Source organism: Limulus polyphemus, unplaced genomic scaffold (genome assembly GCF_000517525.1).
Source record: "Limulus polyphemus unplaced genomic scaffold, Limulus_polyphemus-2.1.2 Scaffold1795, whole genome shotgun sequence".
NCBI lineage: Eukaryota > Metazoa > Arthropoda > Merostomata > Xiphosura > Limulidae > Limulus > Limulus polyphemus.
The window spans coordinates 209,899-230,991 of NW_013667405.1; the positions used below are offsets into that span (position 1 = coordinate 209,899).

General features: G+C 30.3%; 1 protein-coding gene across 3 annotated transcripts in view; it reads left to right on the forward strand.

The window, feature by feature from the left end:
- LOC106464966 (protein Malvolio-like) overlaps positions 1–13,609 on the forward strand; it is a 50,203-nt gene extending 36,594 nt beyond the window's left edge. For 2 of the 3 annotated variants that reach the window (XM_022392774.1, XM_013925141.2), the window contains exons 10-15: positions 834–872; positions 2,147–2,266; positions 3,759–3,982; positions 7,729–7,888; positions 11,334–11,384; positions 13,041–13,609. In XM_022392774.1, the coding sequence (XP_022248482.1) occupies positions 834–872; positions 2,147–2,266; positions 3,759–3,982; positions 7,729–7,888; positions 11,334–11,384; positions 13,041–13,118 (672 nt within the window). In that variant the 3' untranslated portion in view covers positions 13,119–13,609. Of the gene's footprint in view, positions 1–833; positions 873–2,146; positions 2,267–3,758; positions 3,983–5,298; positions 5,498–7,728; positions 7,889–11,333; positions 11,385–13,040 lie in introns of those variants that run through there. The other variant, XR_002611868.1, reaches the window with a different exon arrangement.
- The last annotated feature ends 7,484 nt before the right edge of the window (positions 13,610–21,093 follow it).

Here is a 21,093-nt window from a genome sequence, read left to right on the forward strand (position 1 = left end):
TACATATAAGGGAAGCAACTTTTCATGTCCTAAGATAACCTTTTATTGATTATGAATTTACATAATTTCCATCCAGGTAATGTGTATTCCAACTAGAATAAAATATACTTCAGTATAATTTTTTAATTGCTCATTTCTGTAGTAATCAAGTAATCATATACACTGAGTCCCACTACATATTATAACCTGCAAATATCTCAAAGGGAAGCTAAAACATTTTGTTCTTTTTAAAAATTTCTAAAATATGAGTTTCGTCTCTTTCAACTAGTTTTCTTACCACAGGTATTAATGTTTGTGATAATGAGCTCTCACTACTTTACAAACTATCTTTATATCAGATGCTATTTATTATTTACATAATGTAGAGAAGATATGATCATCTAGAGGTCTCATCTGTAGTTTTTAACTTACATTCTTATGACCTACTAACTTGAGAGATATGTTTTCATTAGGGTAGATTTAATCTGTATTTTAGAAAAATATTTGAAGTACATATACAAATTAGGTTATTAGAATTCTAAACTACTTTTTAAATAGTTTGCATGATTTGATGTGTGGTTTTATAAGATAAAAATGAAGGAACGAAACAAAACGTAAGGAGTATAACAAAATAAATTGAAAAATAAAAGAGTGAGTTTGTAACAACTGTTGTATTACTATCATAATGTTTTATTATAAAATAAAAATTGAAGGAATGTTGCATAGTTTCTTCAAAAACTAAACATATTTTGGTATTCTAAACTAGGCGATGTTTTATCACTGTCTTAAATTGTGCAGGTTTGATAGATTGTAACATTACTTGGCTGATAAATTAAACTTTTTATATATTTCAGAATAATACAAATAATGTTGAAGCTGACATCTATAAAGGGGTGAGTTTTTACATGGATCTATTTTAAAGCATGATTTCTAGAAGTCGCTTACTAAAATTTTTTCAGAGCAACTTTGTGCTTCATTATGGTGCATAAACCCTTATGCTGGTGAGGTATGATCAATAGATGGGTGTTTTGTGTGGTATCTGTAAGACTAATAATAATTTCCAACAAATCTTTCTTTACTTGGCCCTATGTAGGTTTCCAGTAAGAAGAATATAATACCATCTCAACCTTATGCTGCTGCAGATGAGGCCTTTTGCTCCATACTAGAGCTCAACAGGTTGGTTAGGAATCCATATAGGGCCAGTAAAATAAGATTTGTTATGATCTTAATGTGAAGTAATGTCACAAAAATCTCCAATTTTATGCTTGTACATGTAGGTAGTTGAATCTTTTTTTTTTTGCTTTATTTTGGTAAAAATTATGGCTTTTGTGTATTCAGTTTTTTGGATTTTTATTAAGAAAATAAACACGAGATATTTGTATCATATTTTGATGATGTATATTTCTTTCTTCAAAATGGTATAATATTTCTGGATTCAGTAGAATGGCCATGAAAATATAAGCAACAGTAAAAACAATCATGATAAAATGAATGGATTGATTTTACTGAAAGATTCACAAGAGAAATTTTATGTCTGCATAGGGGAAGATTGAAAATAAGTTCCATGAAGGTAATCTTTACACATGTGTACTTAGAATTGAAAATGCTTGTTTTTAAATGTTGCTTTTCTACTTTTAAATGAACAGTTTATCATAAATCATTGTAAACAAATCATACTCATGTATTGTTATGTAAAAGATATAAATTATGATTAAATGAAACCTTCAAAAGGCTTATATTTAAACAATTGAATTGCTTCTGTTCCATTTTGTGTATGTTCTATCTGTAAAACAAACAAGTTTTTCTAAAATTACTTAGTTTTCAATTTATATTTACAGTGGAAATAAATATGGAAGTTATAAACAAAAATCAATACAAATCATGTACATCGTGTGCCAGCCACTCTATGGATGATACAGTTGTTCACAATAGGGTGGCACAGACATGTTGATTTGATACTCTGTGACTGGTTGACATTCAACCAATCAGCATGCCACATAAGCTTACTGACTGTATATAAGTGTAGCCATCAACACCACTTTCCCTGTTGCCTTATTTATTTCCACTGCTGTACATTTCACCTTTAAAACACACAAGGTTTTCTACTATTTATTTTGTTTTAAGTACAAAATTTTAAAACTATAGAGGTAGACATGTTCTTCTTCAGGGAGTGTTCCTAGGGTGTCAGTTTGGGGTTGCAGCCATGTACATTTGGGCAGTTGGTATTCTAGCAGCTGGACAGAGCTCTACTATGACTGGTACTTATGCTGGTCAGTTTGTTATGGAAGTAAGTATTCATATAGATAGTATTTAATTACCATTGATTTTTGAGCTCAGTTACAGACTCTTTTGGCTTCCATAATAAAAAAAAAGGGACACATAGAAGATAAAATTGTATAAGTAAAGATATATCTTTAAAGTATTGGAAATTCTGATTTTCATTAAAATGAATTTTTTGTGATAATTACTATGTAATAACTACTCTGGCCATGACCATAACATGGTTCATCACTTTCAGCAAACAATTCTGTTTGATGTATTAATTACAAAAAGTCATCACATGGAAAAAGAATATGAATCATTAACTAATGTGTTTTCTCCTATATTTTTTAGAAACGTTTTTCTCCACGTCTCTCTTCAGATACAAACGTGGCACTTGGATGTCTGATAATTCTCTGTAGTATTGGTTCTCAAACTTTTTTTAGCACACACACACTAAATTTCTTTTTTTCTCTTGGTAAATCACAATGGGATCTGTACACTATGCTGCCACTTTCTTTTCATAATTATGCAATCGTTCTACAGACCACTTGAAGGGAGCCTGTGGGCCACATATTGAGAATTAATGTTCTACAGGTTGTCTAGTTTTAAAGCAATAAAGAAACTGACTTATCTTTCAAATGAAATATATTCCATTATTGTTTAAGTACAAAAGCACTTGAAAATTTAATGAATTGCTTTAAAAATTTTGTATGATGATAGCTAAGGTTCAAGTATTTTGAAATTCTTTAGATATCATTTAAATAAATTTAACTCTTACATGAAAGATGGAGTTGTTACTTTTAATAATTAGACAACTTTTATTCAGAAACTAATTTTCTCTTGTTTATTCATTGCAGACTTTCTTCTTTACCTGTAACTATACAGTATGAACTTATTATTAAGTTATATAAGAGCCCAAACTGAAATACATTTATTGCATTGCAGTCACTTATAATGGAGTTTTTGCATTTTCTGTCGTAAAAGCTTTCAGATCTTTGAATTTTTTGTAACACATACTTGTAGATCTGATGGTTTTCTTGTATCTTGTACATCTCATGATGTCCTTGTAACATGTACTTCTGTATCTAAAGATGCTTTTGTAACATGTAATTATGAATCTGGTGATGTCTGTGTAGCATATAATTGTGTATCTGGTGTGCTCTTGTAACTTGTATTTGATAATGTCCTTGTAACATGTACTTATGTATCTGAGGATGTTCTTGACAAAATGTATTTGTATATCTGAAGATGTTCTTCAACCACTGCAAATTGCTAACATCAGTATTTCAGCCTGAATTCAGAGTAGACTAATGTTGTTATAGGTTTTCAACACCATACTTATTAAAAGTAGGTAACCTTTGCTATACAAATTTCTAAAACCATTTTTTAGATTGAGGTTTTTCTGAAAGTGGTTTAAATTATGCATTACAAATTTTCAAAAAAACAAAGGTGATTACTTGCTGAGATTTATCACACCATTTTGAACAAATGTTTAAGGTATCTTATCTTCACGACAGGGTTTTCTCGATCTTCATTGGACTCGCTGGAAGAGAGTTTTACTAACTCGAACAATCGCCATTTGTCCCACCATATTGGTTGCTATCTTTAGTAATATTGATGACTTGACAGGAATGAATGACCTACTTAATGCTCTTATGAGTCTTCAGCTTCCATTTGCCCTTCTTCCAACACTAACATTTTCCTCATCTGTAGCCATTATGGGAGATTTTCGGAATGGAGTGTATGCTTTTATTTTAGTTTTGTTTTATCTTATATGCAGTGTCAAACTTCATGACTTATGAATGAGATAGTGGTATTTATTCTTCAAATCATTTAAAAAAAACATTGTTTACCAGTTATTTTGAATTTTCGTTTGACCTAGTAAGCTAAGCAAAATATGTAGTGATTTTCATACTCTTTTAACAACATACTTATATAAAACAAAAATATGATCCAGTGAACCATTATTATGACTCAAAGTTCATTACCTTACTGTATGAATTTTACTGTTGGGGTTGATTCCTTACACACACATTATGTTAAATTTAACATGTATTTTAATTGAATAATTACAAACAGATGTTCCTGTTCAGTTATGGTAAATGCATAAATATTCTAAAATAGTTGTTTTTTGACAAATGTGTAATATGGTTACTGAAAACAAGTGTCTGTATTTACAGATTTAAAGTAGCTGACTAAACACTAAGATTACTTAGTTTGGAACTTCAGCACTTTGTATAAGAATTTGTATAACTTTTCAAATGGCCTGTCAGTATGAAAGTAAATAAATAAAAAAAAAAAAGTTATTTAATGCATGAAATACTGTGGTAATTTAACTTTTTTAATTATTTCCTTGGCTCAGATTCAAACCAGTGACCTCCCACTCTACCATCTGAGCTAAAAGATTAACCCCCTTAGTATTTGCTAGCAAACCACTTTTTAACAATTCAGACTTCCATAATACTATCATGTATCCTTGATAACTACCAGTAGTCATACGTAGTGCATGAGGGAATCTGAAGCTTTCTAAATGCTTGTTTAAGAATGTTCAGTTAAAACCTTTAGTGCACAAAATGCATAAAATGTGTGTCTATACAAGCTTATTGGTAAAAACAAAAATGCTTAGGATTTTTTATTATAAGAACATTATTTAGAGGAATATTATGAGAAAGTAATTGTACCAGCTAACACTATTGCTATGGGTTACAGGTCCAAGGCCGTGTCATTGGGTTTGTTGACTCGCATTCAACATTTTATTGAACTACTATTTCATTAATTTATATCAATACGTTTGGTATCAAACTGTAGATTATAATTCAAATTTTAGTATTATACATTATTTAATTTCTTAATTTAAAAGTAAATATTAAAAAAAACTTTCTTAAACATCAATTTCTGTGTGTTAGGTGGAATGTTGAATACAACATTGGTTCGAATTAGATGTTTGTGATGTCAATATATGAAGTCTGTAGTTTTTTAGGAATTAGGAACTCAAATTACTGATACTAACAAGTTATAATATAAAATAAGAAACTCTTATCTTTTCTATTTGCCGAGATATCACCCATGTACTGAATCAAACACAGTGGCCCCGCTTACCTCTTTTCATTTTTGGAAACAGTCTCGTATATACAGTTACTTGTGTATATAACGTGAATAACCAATCAAAAGCTCAGAATGTTCCCCTAGTGGCTTTCTCAATCATTTTCGTGTATTAGGATGCCATCTCGTTCTTTTGAAACAAGATTTCAAGGAGGTAGGTTGTGTCTTTATTCTGCTTGAAATTTCATATTTTTTTAGACCAAAATACAGCTTAGTTTCTAAACTTGATAAATTATACAAAATTCTATGGTATTGATATAGTAACTTATATTTGGTTATTCAAATGTATATATAAAACCTAAAAAATTATTTTGTTTCACATCCTCCGAGTGTGAAATATGATAAGGCCTAGCAACCTATGGCAAGCAGCAACCAAGTACAAAGGTTGTAACAAGAAGAGATAACTGTTTGCTATACTTCTTCATTTACTGTTGTATGTTTTAAGAAAAATAAGTTTCAGAACTTGTTTGTAAATAGTAATAATCTATATACATGTATAATGCATAATAATTGAAATGTGACTGTATTTTACAAAATACTAGTCCACTAAAACACAGCCAAGACAGGTCACTTTGTAAAGTCTAAAGGTCAGTTTTATATTATTGGATATGGTAACATGAGTGTACGTGTACAACATCATTGTAACTTCTGTATTGTTAGCGAGGCATGATTGGAAGATCAATATGATAAAAATAAATATATATATAAATCTGTAATGTTATGAGATTTCAGATATTTAAACTAAACATTTGTGTTTTTGTTTTATAATTTCTAGTCATTTTAGAATGAAAAAAGCATAATTTATATAGATTTCCTAATTTGTTATGGTGGTTACAAGGTCTGTCAAATTGACAGACCCCATATTGTTAGGGTAGAGAAAATAACTGACAAAATATAAGTTTTATTGAAACATACATTTAAAATGTATATAGAAGGTTTTAGAGGTTACACAAATAACATTTGAGATTTTTGGGAAGAAAAATACTTTGTTAATCATGACATGAAAATCACTTTTCACTTGGACTAGTAATGAAACAGACTTGATATTTTCATAAACACATTTTTAGTAAAAATAATTCATTAAAAAAATCTGATTTTTTGTGTACAAAAGACGTGGAATCATTACCAAAAGTCTACCAAATTTTATGAAGATACACATACAGCATCAAAGGTTATAGTATAATACTTAACGTGTGCAAATGTGTATACAAACTTGTGTATTTTATACCGAACCTGTCGCAGAAGCGCTAATATGTATTTTACATAGGAGTGCTGATATTTAGTTTTTTAGAAGGTAAACTCTTTTTTTCACAGTTGTGTTGATGAGCATATTCTATTTTACAAAACTTTAAAGTTACTCAATTTTTAAAGATATTATGATGCAATATTTTACTAAATATCAAAATATGAACATTTTAAAATTTTGAATAGTGAAAGTGCACTTGACATGATTCTTAATAGTTGCATGTTAATATGTAAGATTTAAAATTCTAATTAGGATTATAAAAAGTTTGGTCAAAAATTTACATCAGCTTAAAAGAGTATTTTAATATTGCATTTTAAAATAAAATAAATTGCCTATGACAAGCTAAATAATATTTTAAGAAAACATGAATGGAGAACAATTTAACTTTGTTTGAATTAGATATCGAAGAATTACTGCTTAGCAGTATTGGAAAATTTTAACAAACACACAGTGTAGACATCTTTCGGTGTTATGTAACTGAGTAAACTGGATTACATGTATGTTATTGCAGATTTGAATGGTATATGTTACATCTATTCCTGTGCACTGTAAATTGTATATAACTTGTTCATTGTGTTATGTGTTAAATTAAAGTATTATTTGAATGTAAAACAAGCATTCAAATCATATTATTACACACCCTGATATGATTGGATAAGTGTAGTGAGATATATTTTATAGCATATCAGAAAGTACTTTGATCTTTTATCTTTATGTATTGTAATACTAATACTTCATCTATCTAACCTATATAAAAGCCAGTGTGTGTGTCACATCACGCTTTATTTCTTGAAACAAGAGGAGTCATAAAAGCCAAAATGAATTTATCCGGACAGAATAGTTTGATTACTGCCTGCCCATTATGATTTTAGTGAGGGGTTGCAAGGGGACTGTGAGGGGTGGGTGCCATGAAACCTTATAAGTGTAGTGAGTGTTGGTATAATAAGCCTAAAGTAAAGATGTGGTGATCCCACACCAAGCCTAGAGTCAAGTGCATAAAATTTATTATGAAAGTAAAAATAAGAATTATATGTGAAAATTATTTATTGTTTAAAAATTCAAAGCTCTTCATCTGGCTAGACATTTTGTATTTTTATTGTTTGTTTTATGAAACTGATAGTTTCCTTTTTTCTCTCCAGGATAAACAAGGTTATTGCAAGTGTCCTGTCTGTTATGGTTGTTGGCATTAACCTTTACTTCGTCTTCAACTTTACACAGAGTGCTCTACCACATCACTGGGCTGTATATGTAGGAATAGCAATTTTTATGTTCCTTTACGTCCTGTTTGTATTATATCTTGTAAGTATTACATGCAGTGTACAAAAATGACAATTTATCTAGATATATTAAGGTGTTTTCTAGGTGACAAGTATTAGATTTTAAAAATGTTGTAAAGGGATATGCATCGCATATTAAATTTTGAAATCAGTAACCACCATTCTTGAAGGGTTCTATATCTGGTAGTAGTTTTGAAAACAACTACTATTGTTGCAAGTGCTCTATACCTGATAAGTATTTGTTTTTTTTAAAACAACTAACATTGTGGTAAGTGTTTTATGCCTAGTAAGTATTATCTTTTTAAACCATCTGACATTGTGGTAAGTGTTCTATAACTGGTATTAGTATTTTGAAACATTTAACGTTGTTTTTTTACTTCTTATACCTGCTAAATATTAGCTTTTTAAAAGACTAACATTGTGGTAATTGTTCTGTATGTGGCTAGTATTAGATTTTTTCTAAACAGCTAGTATTATTATAAAGTGATTACCTGATACATGTTACTTTCTAAAAACAATTAATTAATGTGTTCTGTGTCTAGAAGGTGTTAGTTTTTACATACAAATAACATAGTTATAAGGTGTTCTTTAACAGGTAAGTATTACTTACTAAAAACACTAAATGTACTTGTAACGTGTTCTATAACTAACAAGTATTAGTTTCTAAGAACAAAAAGTGGAGTATTTTTTTGTCTTTCAACTCTTGTAATGATAATTTTTATATTCTGGATGAAAAATGACCAGTTCCAAGTTTTTATAAATAATATATTGCATCAATATTTCAACTTATACCTTCATCATGATGTACAGTCTACACACAAATTCAAGAACAGTTGCTCCCTCACATTATCAGTTGCTTTGGATTTGTAGAGTGCATCCTGATAAAAGCATAAGTCGAGGTATTGATATAATGAATTACTATTTTTAAATTTGGACTTTTTTATATCTAAATATTAGCTTTAACCCTCAAATTACCAACTTATTTTTGTACAATTCACTACATGTAAGATATAAACATTGTATCATAGTGAGTAATTTTATGTTTTTTACATTTTTGCACTCATTATCAAAAATGACCTAATAAAATTGAGCAAATCACTAATTTTCTCTGTAACATTCACAGGTGACCCCAATAGTAAATAGTATAAATAAATAAATAAGTTTCATTATGAATACCTTACAACTGCAATTTGAGCTGTACAGACTCATCTGCCAAGCTAGCTTAATGGTAGGGAATGCCATTCAGTGGAACTTTAGTTAAGTAACTTTGTACATATGATTCTGTAAAATATATCAGTCTATTGTAACTCTAATGGCATGACTTTGTTGAAATAACATTATGCCAAATTAATTATTGTAATTCATGTTTTAGAACTGATCAGAAGAGTTGTATTAGTTCATCATAGGTTAAATTTTAGCCTTGATTAGAAACTATATCTCTTCATCAGAAGTTTTATCCTTTTAGACTTGGGATTATTCCTGTTAACATTATTCATAACTGTGCATAAAAATATGGACACAGTAAAATTAGACATACTTTTGGTAAAGCTCTTTCATGTTTGATTTTATAACACAAGTTCTGAAACGGTCTTACCTCCTTTCACCCAAAGCTATCTTGATCCTGGTCTGCCCTCTAAGCATTGCTAAAAAAAAATTTTGCTACAGCACACCAGTCTTTATGCCCCATCAGTTGTGCCATTTCAATACGTGCTCATCATGTGACTACTTTCCACCAATCATACTGTGCTATCTATACTAGTGCAGCTAGCTCACTCTACTATTTTAGAACAATCTTTACTTTCTTGATTGGCATTCTAGTTTATAGATGTATGTTTTAATTCGCTCTCCATGTTTTCTGGGACTTTGGATGACCAAATCATGACAGTTGCTTATCTTCATATTCCAAATGCTCCATCGAGGAGGCTACTCTATGTTTTTAACATCCTGGGACTTTTGGCTGTTCATGTGGTTCTGTATCATTTCCTCCTGCTCCAATTATTGTACTGTTGTCAGCTATATCACTAACGCAAGGGTGAACCAAATCCAGTTCTTTGTATTTTCAGACTTTATTCTCCTTACTGGGCCCATGACCACTACATGGTGGTCTTGGCATGTCATGTTCCCAGCGTTATGTATTTGGTGGCCGATCGCTTATCTTCACTCAACCAGGTTCTCCCCATGGAGTGGTCTCTTTTTTCATGGGTATTTTGGTGGGTGTGTTCTCAACTGGGAACACTGCATAAAGTGTGTTTGCCACTCACTGTAACTTCAAAACTCCTTCATTTTGGTCTCTGATTCATTCTACATGGCTTCCACCTCTCCTGTCTATCTGTATTTTATCTTTCTCAGTTCTTCTCTTGGCTGTTTGATCAGGGCTTGTTTGTGTCAACTGTTTCTAGTTATTGGGCTGACCTGTCGACCACACCTTCCAATTCTCCCGTTTATGGAAAGCTTCTTCCTCCCATGTTATTTCCATGCTTTTCCATCCCTGTCATCTTGTCCATCCTCCACATCCCTTTGTTTTGTCATATTGGATCTCATTTTTGTTCTTCATGCCCTGTACAGTTCTCAATTTAAACCCATTTCTACATATTCCTTATACCATTCTTTCCTTAAGTCTTCTTTCTCCTCCTCCTTGTTTGCAGTTATCATCGTTCCAATATTTATGTTATTGATGTTTCCCCGTGTCCTTTACCATTCTTCTTATGTTATCTTCTATCCTGATTGCATCTTCCTTCCCTAGACATCTGCTATCTCTTCAGTTCTGGATAGACTTCTTTGTCTGATTCATACTGCCTCCTTTCAGGTTATCATTCCCATCAATTTGTTCCAAAGATTCCATCTGTGTCCTGTCCTCTATTGCACTCACTGGTTGGGTTTGTCAACTCGTACGACTGGCATATTCTGACTATTCCAGAAGTAGTGCTATAACAAACAGGTGTGCTTTCCTTATATATTCTTACACACCTGTTCTTTCAGTGTGGTTGCTTTTCACTTAATTGGATATTGATGCTCTTTGATGGAGGTAAGAATGTTTCAGAAGTTAACAATTTCTTACACTGAAAATGTATTTCCAGTAGTTATTTACCTCCTTTCCTCCCCACTGATATTTCAGTGTTTCTGGTTTGCACCTGCCAATTCTCAAAAGTGAAGATTGTTCTAGAATAGTAGAGGGAGCTAGTTGTGCTAGTATAGATGGTGCATTATGATTGGTGGAGGGTAATCACATGATTAGCTCATGTTCTAAAATGGTGCAAAACTGATGTGGTATAAAGACTTGTGTGCTTTAACAAAATGTTTTGTTAGGAATGCTTAGAGGAAAGACCTTGATCGAGATAGCTTTGGGTGAGAGGAGGTAAGTACCTAATGGAAATACATTTTCAATCTTAGAAATCTTTTATAACTGTGATATTACACTATTAGTTAATACAACAGAAAGTAAGGTTTACTCCTGGTTTTTCCTTTAGGTTGGAATTTTTTTGGTGGTTTTAGGATGGAAGCAGTTAGTTACAGTATCTGTAAGTATAGATATGTGAAATTTGAACTATTTAGTTTTAAATAAAAGCAGTTTGGATTTACTAGTAATACATTTTTCTGCATCATAAGAATATTTGTACATTTTTAGTAAATTGATAAAGAAAACATAATTAAACTTTTATCTCAAAAGTAGGTTTGCACCTGTAAAAGCTATTCAAGTCATAAAATGCTGTTTTATAACATTTTGTAGGATTATTATGACAGTATAATCAGTATGAAGCTGAGAAAGCTGGGTAGATTATTCAGTATCCTGTTGTTTGCCTGTAAGTAGGTGTAGGTTCTCTAAACTTAGGAAATACTAGTTGTGTCCACAGAATAAGAATTTAAAAGTCAAGGATGTTAGAGCAAAGTTTTTAAGGTCACCATTTTGCAGTAATCAAACTTGGTACATGAATTATTTGTTATATTGTCCAAATCCAAGTCTCGGAAATAATTTGGGGGACACAAGTTTAAAGGCATATATATATATATATATTGATCACGCGTTACTCACTTTAGGCTGTCAATGTTATCAACTGATTTTACGTTGGTAAAAATTGAAATTTTAAAGTAAAAGGATTGAAATGTTGATATACAAGGCTACCACAAAGTTATCTTGGGTATAAATATGTAGGTGGTGGAAGAACCATACAGCCTTGCCAGTTGCTACAGGTATATACAAATACTGTATTGTATTTTATAACTTAGTCTTACAAGTTTAACTGAACCAGGTAAATTTCTTATATGGAAGGTAATTTACACTTTTGGAAATGGTGGTTAACTTTGACTTGTGAGTATTGGAGACCTACTTCTTACATTCCATGTCAGAGTCTTAATTCCCCTCTCCTTCCCTTCTGTTTTACGGTTTTCCAGAAACTATCCAGTGTATTAGATCCATGATTACATTCAAAGTATAGATTTAAGCAAACCCAAAATTTACTAGAATTGCATCAGGGAACTTGTTAGAAAGGACATAACCTGCTGCTAGAACAAGAAAACTAGTTTGATGGTTAGCCAGTTCTTCTGATTGATAGTAAAGTTAATTCAAATAAAATGATAATGAATAAATAATCAGTGTTAAATGAATACATAGGTAACAATGTTTTATCAATCCCTGATTTGTAAATGACTTAGATAAAATTGATAATAATTACAATTCACTTATGTCATATGGTTCACACTGTAATGTCTGTTGTTCATGAAATTGATAATATAAATAACCTCATCCTCTATAGTGTTTGTCATATTCCAGCTGACCTGATGAGCCTGATATTGGGCAAAAGGTTTATTCAGCATTGGATGTGAAACATCTAGTGTGGTTGGCATGTTGTTGCATATTCTTCTTTGTTTTCACTCATAAGTTCTTAAAATTGTATTATGACAATGTAATGGAGAAGATGAGTAAGTTTTATAAAGTGTATAATATTATATTATGTGTACAAGTGAAATGGACTCCCCCCCCCTTGGGGGGGCCCCATTTGAAAAATAACTTATTCTTTTCAATTTTCAAATGAACTTTCAAAAAACAAAAACAGAAGACTTTAGGTTTGAACTCTGAAACTGGAAATTATTACTGAAAAGTCAAGTATGTGCTACTGTGAATTTCATTATTTGTTGAAATTATTTCCACTAAGAGATTTATTTTTTAATATTTTCAGTATATTGGCAAATACCTGAGAGAGCCATACATGCTGGAACCTCAACTTTCTCACTCAACTCCAGTATTTTATAGTTAATTTTAAGTTTTTTTTTAGGAAATCATTCTTTATAAACAAAAAATCTTATATTAAAAGTTATTAAATGTTGTGTTAATGGGTTGTGATATTAAAACAGCGAAGAATAGTTTACAGGACAAAACTATTTTAATTACTCCATTCAGTTTATGTGCATATTAATTAAATACTTTTCCATTTTAAATGTGTGCTTATGTACATCATATCAAATATGTTAATCAAGTGTTCTGTTACATATTAAACAGATCTAAACTTTTTAAATGAGACACATTGTGCAAACAAAGCTTATTTATTTGAAAATTCCAGCTGAGTTAGTGATGATAAATAATTTTCCATGTTTCTTTAGACACATTAAGAAGACTTGCATGTATCTGTAAAAGAAAAAAGTACCAAGAGTATTTTTGTATCAGAACTATTTTGAGGGTAAAATGTGTATTAAAAACTGACAGAAATTGGGTTATTTAAATATGGCTAGTTTAACTTTCTGTACAGAATATACATATACGTTATGAACTGAAATAGATCAAATCTCCAAGCACCCTAACATTTTAAAATTATAGAATTGAAATCACTGATTAATTATGCCTTACCAAATAAGTTCACAAGATGAAAGAAGGTAATCATGGAAAAATAACTAAGGCTAACCAGATCTATCACGGAAACTATGCTGGCATGACAAAACTATTCTGTGAAAAAACTGATACAGTGAAATGTTGTGATTAAAAATTGTGTTTATTGTTATATTTTATGTTAAGCAAATTGATGAACATTGTTTTTGTTTTTTGAAACATTAGAATAGACTATTATTAAATAACTTCTTCATATACACTTCTGAAGTAGAACACTTTGGCATTTTAACTATTTTGTTAATAGAGAAAACTATTTAAATGAAGCCCTTCATATTTTTTTCTTTGCCTTTGACTAATGTACTCATCAAGTTGTGACAGCCATATTTATGTAAAATAAGCTATCATAAACTTGAAACTTGTTACTCACTTCTGTGACCTCAAATCATATTAGATGCTATATTGGGTTTTGATATTTTATATAATGTTGATGAAATATTTCAGTAACTATTTATTGTATGCAAATAAATTTCCATTAACATGTTTAAAATGCAGACCAAATATATAGTTAACTTGGAAAATAACTTGTATGGCAGTTCAAATTCTTAATATTTTTGGTTACAGTTTGTGGGAACCATCTAATCTACTCATGGATAAATACTGACTCATTATGTTACTCATTTGTAAAGATCTACACATTAAAGATCTGATTATTGGTTTCACACATTTTAAAGGTGATGGAAAACAGCTATAAACTCTGGAAAATATGTGATGAACCTACATAATAATACAATTTTTTGCATATTTTCTTATATTATAGTTGTGTGTCAAATACAGAAATTATTTATTCTAAAAGTCTTAACGTTTACATTTAGTAGGTGCACAGAATATAAAATTGGCATTTTAAAATTTGTCATGATCTTCATTCAGTGTGTGTGTTGACATTACACAACTAAAAAATTAAAAAAAGCTGTTTCACAAAATGATGTGAATGAAATCTTATAATTAGATAAAACAGTTTGAAATTTATGTACATAAAGAAGAATAACTAAAACAAGCTAAAACGTTATGTAGGTTTTAATTCAGAAACTCCCTTTACATCTTTTTTTCACAAAGCTGTGTGAAGCCAATCATATTCTAGGGGTACTTCAAGTAATGTATTTCCTCAAAATTTGTATGTGTGATAAAAAATTATATTAACTTATGTGGGTAACAAAAAATGAAAATTGATACTGCCTAAAGTTATGATCCCCAGATTATTGTGATATGTAGGCTTTATTTATTGATGAAGAATGATATATCATTTTTTCATGAGAGTAATAATGCAGTAGTTTGTATTTATTGTTATATATATATGTGTGTGTATGTGTATTTTTGAAGATTTTGTGTGTACTTCTTTGTAAGTAAGGAATTGCATTCAGCTTATCTTATCACAGCATTAAGCTTGTATTAAAGCGATAGCGTTAAAAAGAAGTTCCTGTTTTCGAAATTTGTTCTCCATTTGATATACTAATTACACCTTACCATGGTCAAATAAGTTTATATCCTGGTAGTTATTCCAAATTTGAAAATTCACAAATTAAAAAATAATCCACAATTCTCCCTGGTACCTTTTCATTGTTAATTGGATTCTTAGGTATGGGAAAAGAATGTTTCTCAGTATTTTTACTATTATTGTGCAGCATCTGCATAGGATATTGATTATGCATCTTGTACTATTAACGCTACTGAATATTTGCTTATTGGCATTTGGAATATTTTTCTGAATTTAGCTTTCTGTGATACACAGGCTTATGATTTTATTTGTCAATCTTAGTTCCCTCAACATTTTAGCTGCATCTAAGAATAAGCAAACAGCCTTTATACAAAGTGGCATGGTTCACTTAGCACACCTACTATTTCTTCTTTCTTTCATTTTGCTTGTTCCATCCTGCACCTGACACATTAAATGTTATTAACACAAGTGTTACTTGTGTGCCTGTAATGCTGTCATCAGAAGCACTGGTTAATGGTCTTCAGGAGCAGCATAGTTTATTTTGTGAATGGCAAACAAACTGCTTCCTAAAATCATCCTTAAGTAAATTCATAGTTTCTTATTTGTCAATTAAAAGTGGTATGGAAGGAAACTGTTCTTTCTACATTAACAGAGTGAAAGCCCTAAAACTGGAATTATTTTTGGATTTCGTGGTTTGTTATGGAAAGGATTTTACAGACTTAATCTAACCTATATAAAAGCCAGTGTGTGTCACGTCACACTCAATTCCCCGAAATAGAAGGGGTCATAAAAGTCAATGCATTTATCCAAATAGAATAGTTCGATTACTGTGGCAGGAGTGCAAGGAGGCTGTGGGGGGAGGGGAGGAGGTCATGAAACCTTGTAAGTGTAGTGAGTGTTGAGAGCACCTAGCCTAGAGCCAAGTGCATGAAATTTATCATGAAAGTAAAAATATTGATTCAATTTTAAATTTAAATCATTTCTGAATTAAGCTATTTTCTGTTATATCACCAACGTTTTTAATAGAAAACAAACCTCTTTAATCAATAGAGACTAAATTAAGAAATCAACAAATATTTTTGTAGTTTTGTTGTCTATACATTTCATTTTATATTTTCAGCACATAGACTAACAACGATATTAGGTTATACTTTTGTTGCTAAGCAACACGACTTAAAAGCCATTGTTAGAATGTTGTGTAACCAAAACACACTGTTTTTTCTATATATTAGAAGTTGTTAATCTAACTGATTTTTACCAATGGGCTCACAAAGGAACTTACCGATGTTTGACTGCACTTTTCTGCCTCCGTTGGTCAAGCTTGATTTTGCAAAATTTATTAATTTTAGTTAGTTATGAAATGTAAGGTTAGAGTATACTATGGGGTGGGCTTAATAGCTTTACAAAATCCATGGGGTCACCAAACTTTATACATATCACCCCCATCTTTCTGTAAATGCACATTGAGTGAAGAAACTTAAGTACAACATCAGGAGGACAAAAGGATCTGACAATACCCTCAGTAATGAGTGTAAGAAAGTTAGGCTTGAATTGTTATGTGTCCTGATGTGGATACTTTCAATTATGTTAATAACCACAGGCACCAGGTACATGTTGTAATCTAAGTAGGAGTGCTTGGTTGAGTAGAAGGTTGCTTTGAGGAATTTTCTGAACTCCAAGCTTGATTGGATTGCATATCGGTTTTTCCATTCAAAAATCACCTTACCTGTTTTTTGCCTAGTCAAAATTTTTAATGCAATGAATATACTACACATTGTCATTGTCATCAAGTGACGACTGGCTTCAATTTCAACTTTAGTTTTTTGATTTGCAAGATATTTCACACAAACAACACTTAATCCATGTGTAATTTCCTTAAAAAATGAATATTACCCTAAATACAATTTCTATGGGCTTTCTTGACATATTTAGGTCTAAAATACACATGAGAAGTTTGTTTAAAACCATATGCTTATCACTTTGTGAACATGCCTTAAGATATTTCTGCATATTTGGCAAAGTTTGATTTCATTAGAACTTAATGTTTACTTTGTAATAATTTAGCTTTGGTTTGTTTATAAACACCTTTTAGCTACTTTTTCCTTTAGTATGGGTCTTATTATTTGTTTTTGTGAGTTTCTTTGCTTCAACTTATAAAACTGTGTCACACACTGAATGCTCATAACTGTTTCATAGTCTGTGCACTATAAATACCATTACTTTATTGTTTACTTTTACTAAATAAAGTTACATAATTGTAGTTTTATTAAGTAAAGTTATGTCTACGTAAGTTTGTTTGTCTGATTAAGTAGAATATTTTCAAATAAACCAGGATTTACTGATGTAACACATAATGCCTACAAGAAAGTGTAGCTTAAATAGTTTGTGTGAAAATGATAAAATAAGGAAAATTCAAGCAATGGGCATAAAAACTATTGCAAATATTTTGTGGGTCACAGCTAGTACTTAATATTAAGCCAGTTGTTTCATGGATTGAATATATCCATATTAATACATATCTCTGATTTTACCCAAACTATATGTACATAAATATCTCATACCAAAATTTGTGAAAATTTACGAAACTTATACACATAATGATCAGAGTAAAATTCTTAAAAAGTGTGAGATATATATATATAATATTCTTCAAAATCTGTAAATAGTACTAAAGCTACATTACAAATTCATAGCTGACCTGGTCATTTTCACCCAAAATTATCTACTAGATTTTTAAACTCTATTAAACAGTACATGAACTACAATACATTTGCTATAACTGTATCAAGCTCACTGAACATCATCTACTAGAGTTTTAAACTCTATTAAACAGTACATGAACTACAATACATTTGCTATAACTGTATCAAGCTCACGAACATCATCTACTAGAGTTTTATAGAATGTGCTTATACCTGCAGCATCTGATTCAAACTCAAAAAACATCTACAAGGATTTTTCAAAATCTGTTAAATGGTTCTTTAGCAACAATATACATACAGTAATTTGGTGATGATCATTGAAAATTATCAAAGATTTTTCTAAACCTGATCAACTACAATAAACCATATCCAACACAGAACCCATGTCGAGTTCATCCAAAATATATGTACTTAAAATTGTCTTCCAAATTGTTCAGTACTAAACTGCATTATTATCTAGTAAACCAGATTCATTAGATATAATCTTTAACAAGCTTATTTTTTTAACTAGAAGCCTGTTTTAGCTTTTCGAGGTCACATTTAAGTTTAAGGCTTAACCTTTTGAAACACTTTTAACATTACAGAAATTGGTCTATAATTTGTATGCAGTCATTTATATTGAGCCAGAATGGAAATAAAAGTAGGAAGATAAAGTACAGAAAGTGCATTATCTTGAGCCCATATTTTAAAAAATTTACACTAATTTATTTTGAATGTCTAATAATTTACTACATTTTTGAAGCTGTGTTTGTTATATATGTATAAATTTTTGTTAAGATTTGTTAAGTAAAGGAAAAATTGTTGATGGTTAGAAGAGAAATATTTAGTGAATCAAAAAGCTTGTATATTGCTGTAAACTTTTTGGAGATAATAGCATTAACTCAGATGACTGACCAGGTGCTATGTTATAAGTCATATAGATTATAACTTTTAGAAAAAGTTTATAATTGCAGTTTTTTTGCATAATGTTCATAATATTTACAAAACAAATTCTGACCACTATTATAACTTTATACATTCAAACTACCTTAAAACTTCATAAAGGTAGAGTTTTAGATTTTTTTTTATCCTTTATCTATAGTACGTTTCTGGAGTATTAGATCATTTTCCAGGCAGGTCTTATGAATTTTGTATGTATTTTAAACATATAAAAAAACAGAAATATACTAACATGTTACCATTAAGACCTTTAGCTTTAATAGAAATCTGATTCTGAAACATCTAAAGGTATTAAACGGTGAGATTTAATTATATAGCAATCAGTATTTAGTTATCAGTTAATTTTGTTTTCCATAAAAAAGTATTTATAGGAGTTTTTTAATTTAATCTTGTTGGAAGGGGATAGTCATATCTTGTTTTTGCGCACCAAAAGACATCTTATTTTATTTAACTTAAAAGATTGTTAAGATAAGTACTACAATGATTCCTTGAGCTAGTTATTCTAAATTATTCTTTATTTCTAAAATAACTTATAACAAGTTAAAGACTTGATTTGTTCTTTGTCTGCTCGACTATTATAAGTTTGATATAAGTTGTTTTTAGCTAATATTTTATTAAAAACAAAGGGTTATCATAAACCAAAAAAATGTTTTCATAAGAGAAATTCAGAAATATTTCTGCTGTTGTGCTTATTTTTTACAGTATTAGGTACACTGTGTTATGTACATAATAAATAAGAATTTTTTGAAGTTCAGCAAAGTTGTTTTTACGCAAAGATACAGGCAGTATTTTTTTATCAATAAAAGATGTTTCACATGTATACATGCATTTTCATTTAAAATATAAGGCCTTTTATTTTAAGTTAGACATTTGTTCTTGTTATAATGCCTTTTAAGTTTGTTTTTTTTTACTGCAACTCTAACAATGATCTTATGTTTTCATTCAAGTGGCAGAAAACTACTTTGGACCAGTCAAAATAAATTTGCTTGCAAGTTTGTCTGGGTTCAATAAAATTATCCTTTACTTGTTTGCAAATTGCTGTGAATAATGTTATGAATTACAGTAAATGAGAAAGCTATGCTTTGTTATAAAAGATCAAAAATTTTATAGAAAAATATTTAGCTATGGGAAGTTTTGTACGGATAACAGAAAAGTTACTTTTTTGAACCAGTTATGTATACAATATGCACTTTATTATATATTGTAACACCTTGTGTGTATATAGGAACTTGTATGTTTCATTGAAATTTACTATTTTGTACTGTTCCAATATTGACAGGTCACTAATATATTTTTATATGTAGATTATGATTAAATAAACATTACAATACAATTCTGTTTTCATTTTCCTTTGTAACATGTTTCTTGGTTAATGACATGCACACACACACATCCAAAGAATAATCTATAGTTATACTGGTTACATTATTTAGATTGTCACGTGATGGCCTTCAGGGGTATCTTAACCACAGATTGATAATGTTGTGCAACTTTTTTCCCTGTTTGGTTAAGTCAACTTTCCTAGACTTCTAGGGTAATTGGTTCCTAAAAACTAAAATTAGAAAAACTGGAGATTCTGCATAGGTAAATAAAGAGGTAGTTTAGACAAATTTTATTCTATCAAACAAAGTGTAGTCAGTCATGAAAACAAGATGGGTATCTAGAGATATAATAGTGACTACAGCCAAGGTAAAAAGATGGAGTAACACTATCATGACTGTATATTCCATATACAGGACCAAACTTTTAAGCCAAATACAAAGTATTGCCACGGTTGTTCCAACTGCTGGAATACCACTATTATTATGTTTCTGAACACTTACATCATATTAAAAATAGCAGTTTCATGTCTCTTCTTTTTTTTTTTTTTAAAAATTTAAGAAAAAAAAGCAGTCGGAAATTTGTAAAATTATTGTGAGCTACTGACAGTCCAAATATTCCTGTTAATACTGCAGTACTGAGTGGAGGGACATATACCAGATCCAGTGGATGCTTTACTTTTTGCCTAAGCATCAGAAGTTTTGAAGAACAATCAGTGGATTGCTCATCACCAGATGTGCTATCCTGACATACAATATGTGCCCATTGCATTTTTTTTTTCTTCAGGCTTACAAACTTAGAAACAATTTACTTGAAGCGTACCCATCTAGCTAAACCTAAACTAAGGAAATGAAGTGCACATTTTTCTTACACCCAACACAAATAGTTAGCGGAACTGCACATAATTGACAGAATGTGCTAAAGTCTCAACCAATGAATAAGCTTTTATCCATTAA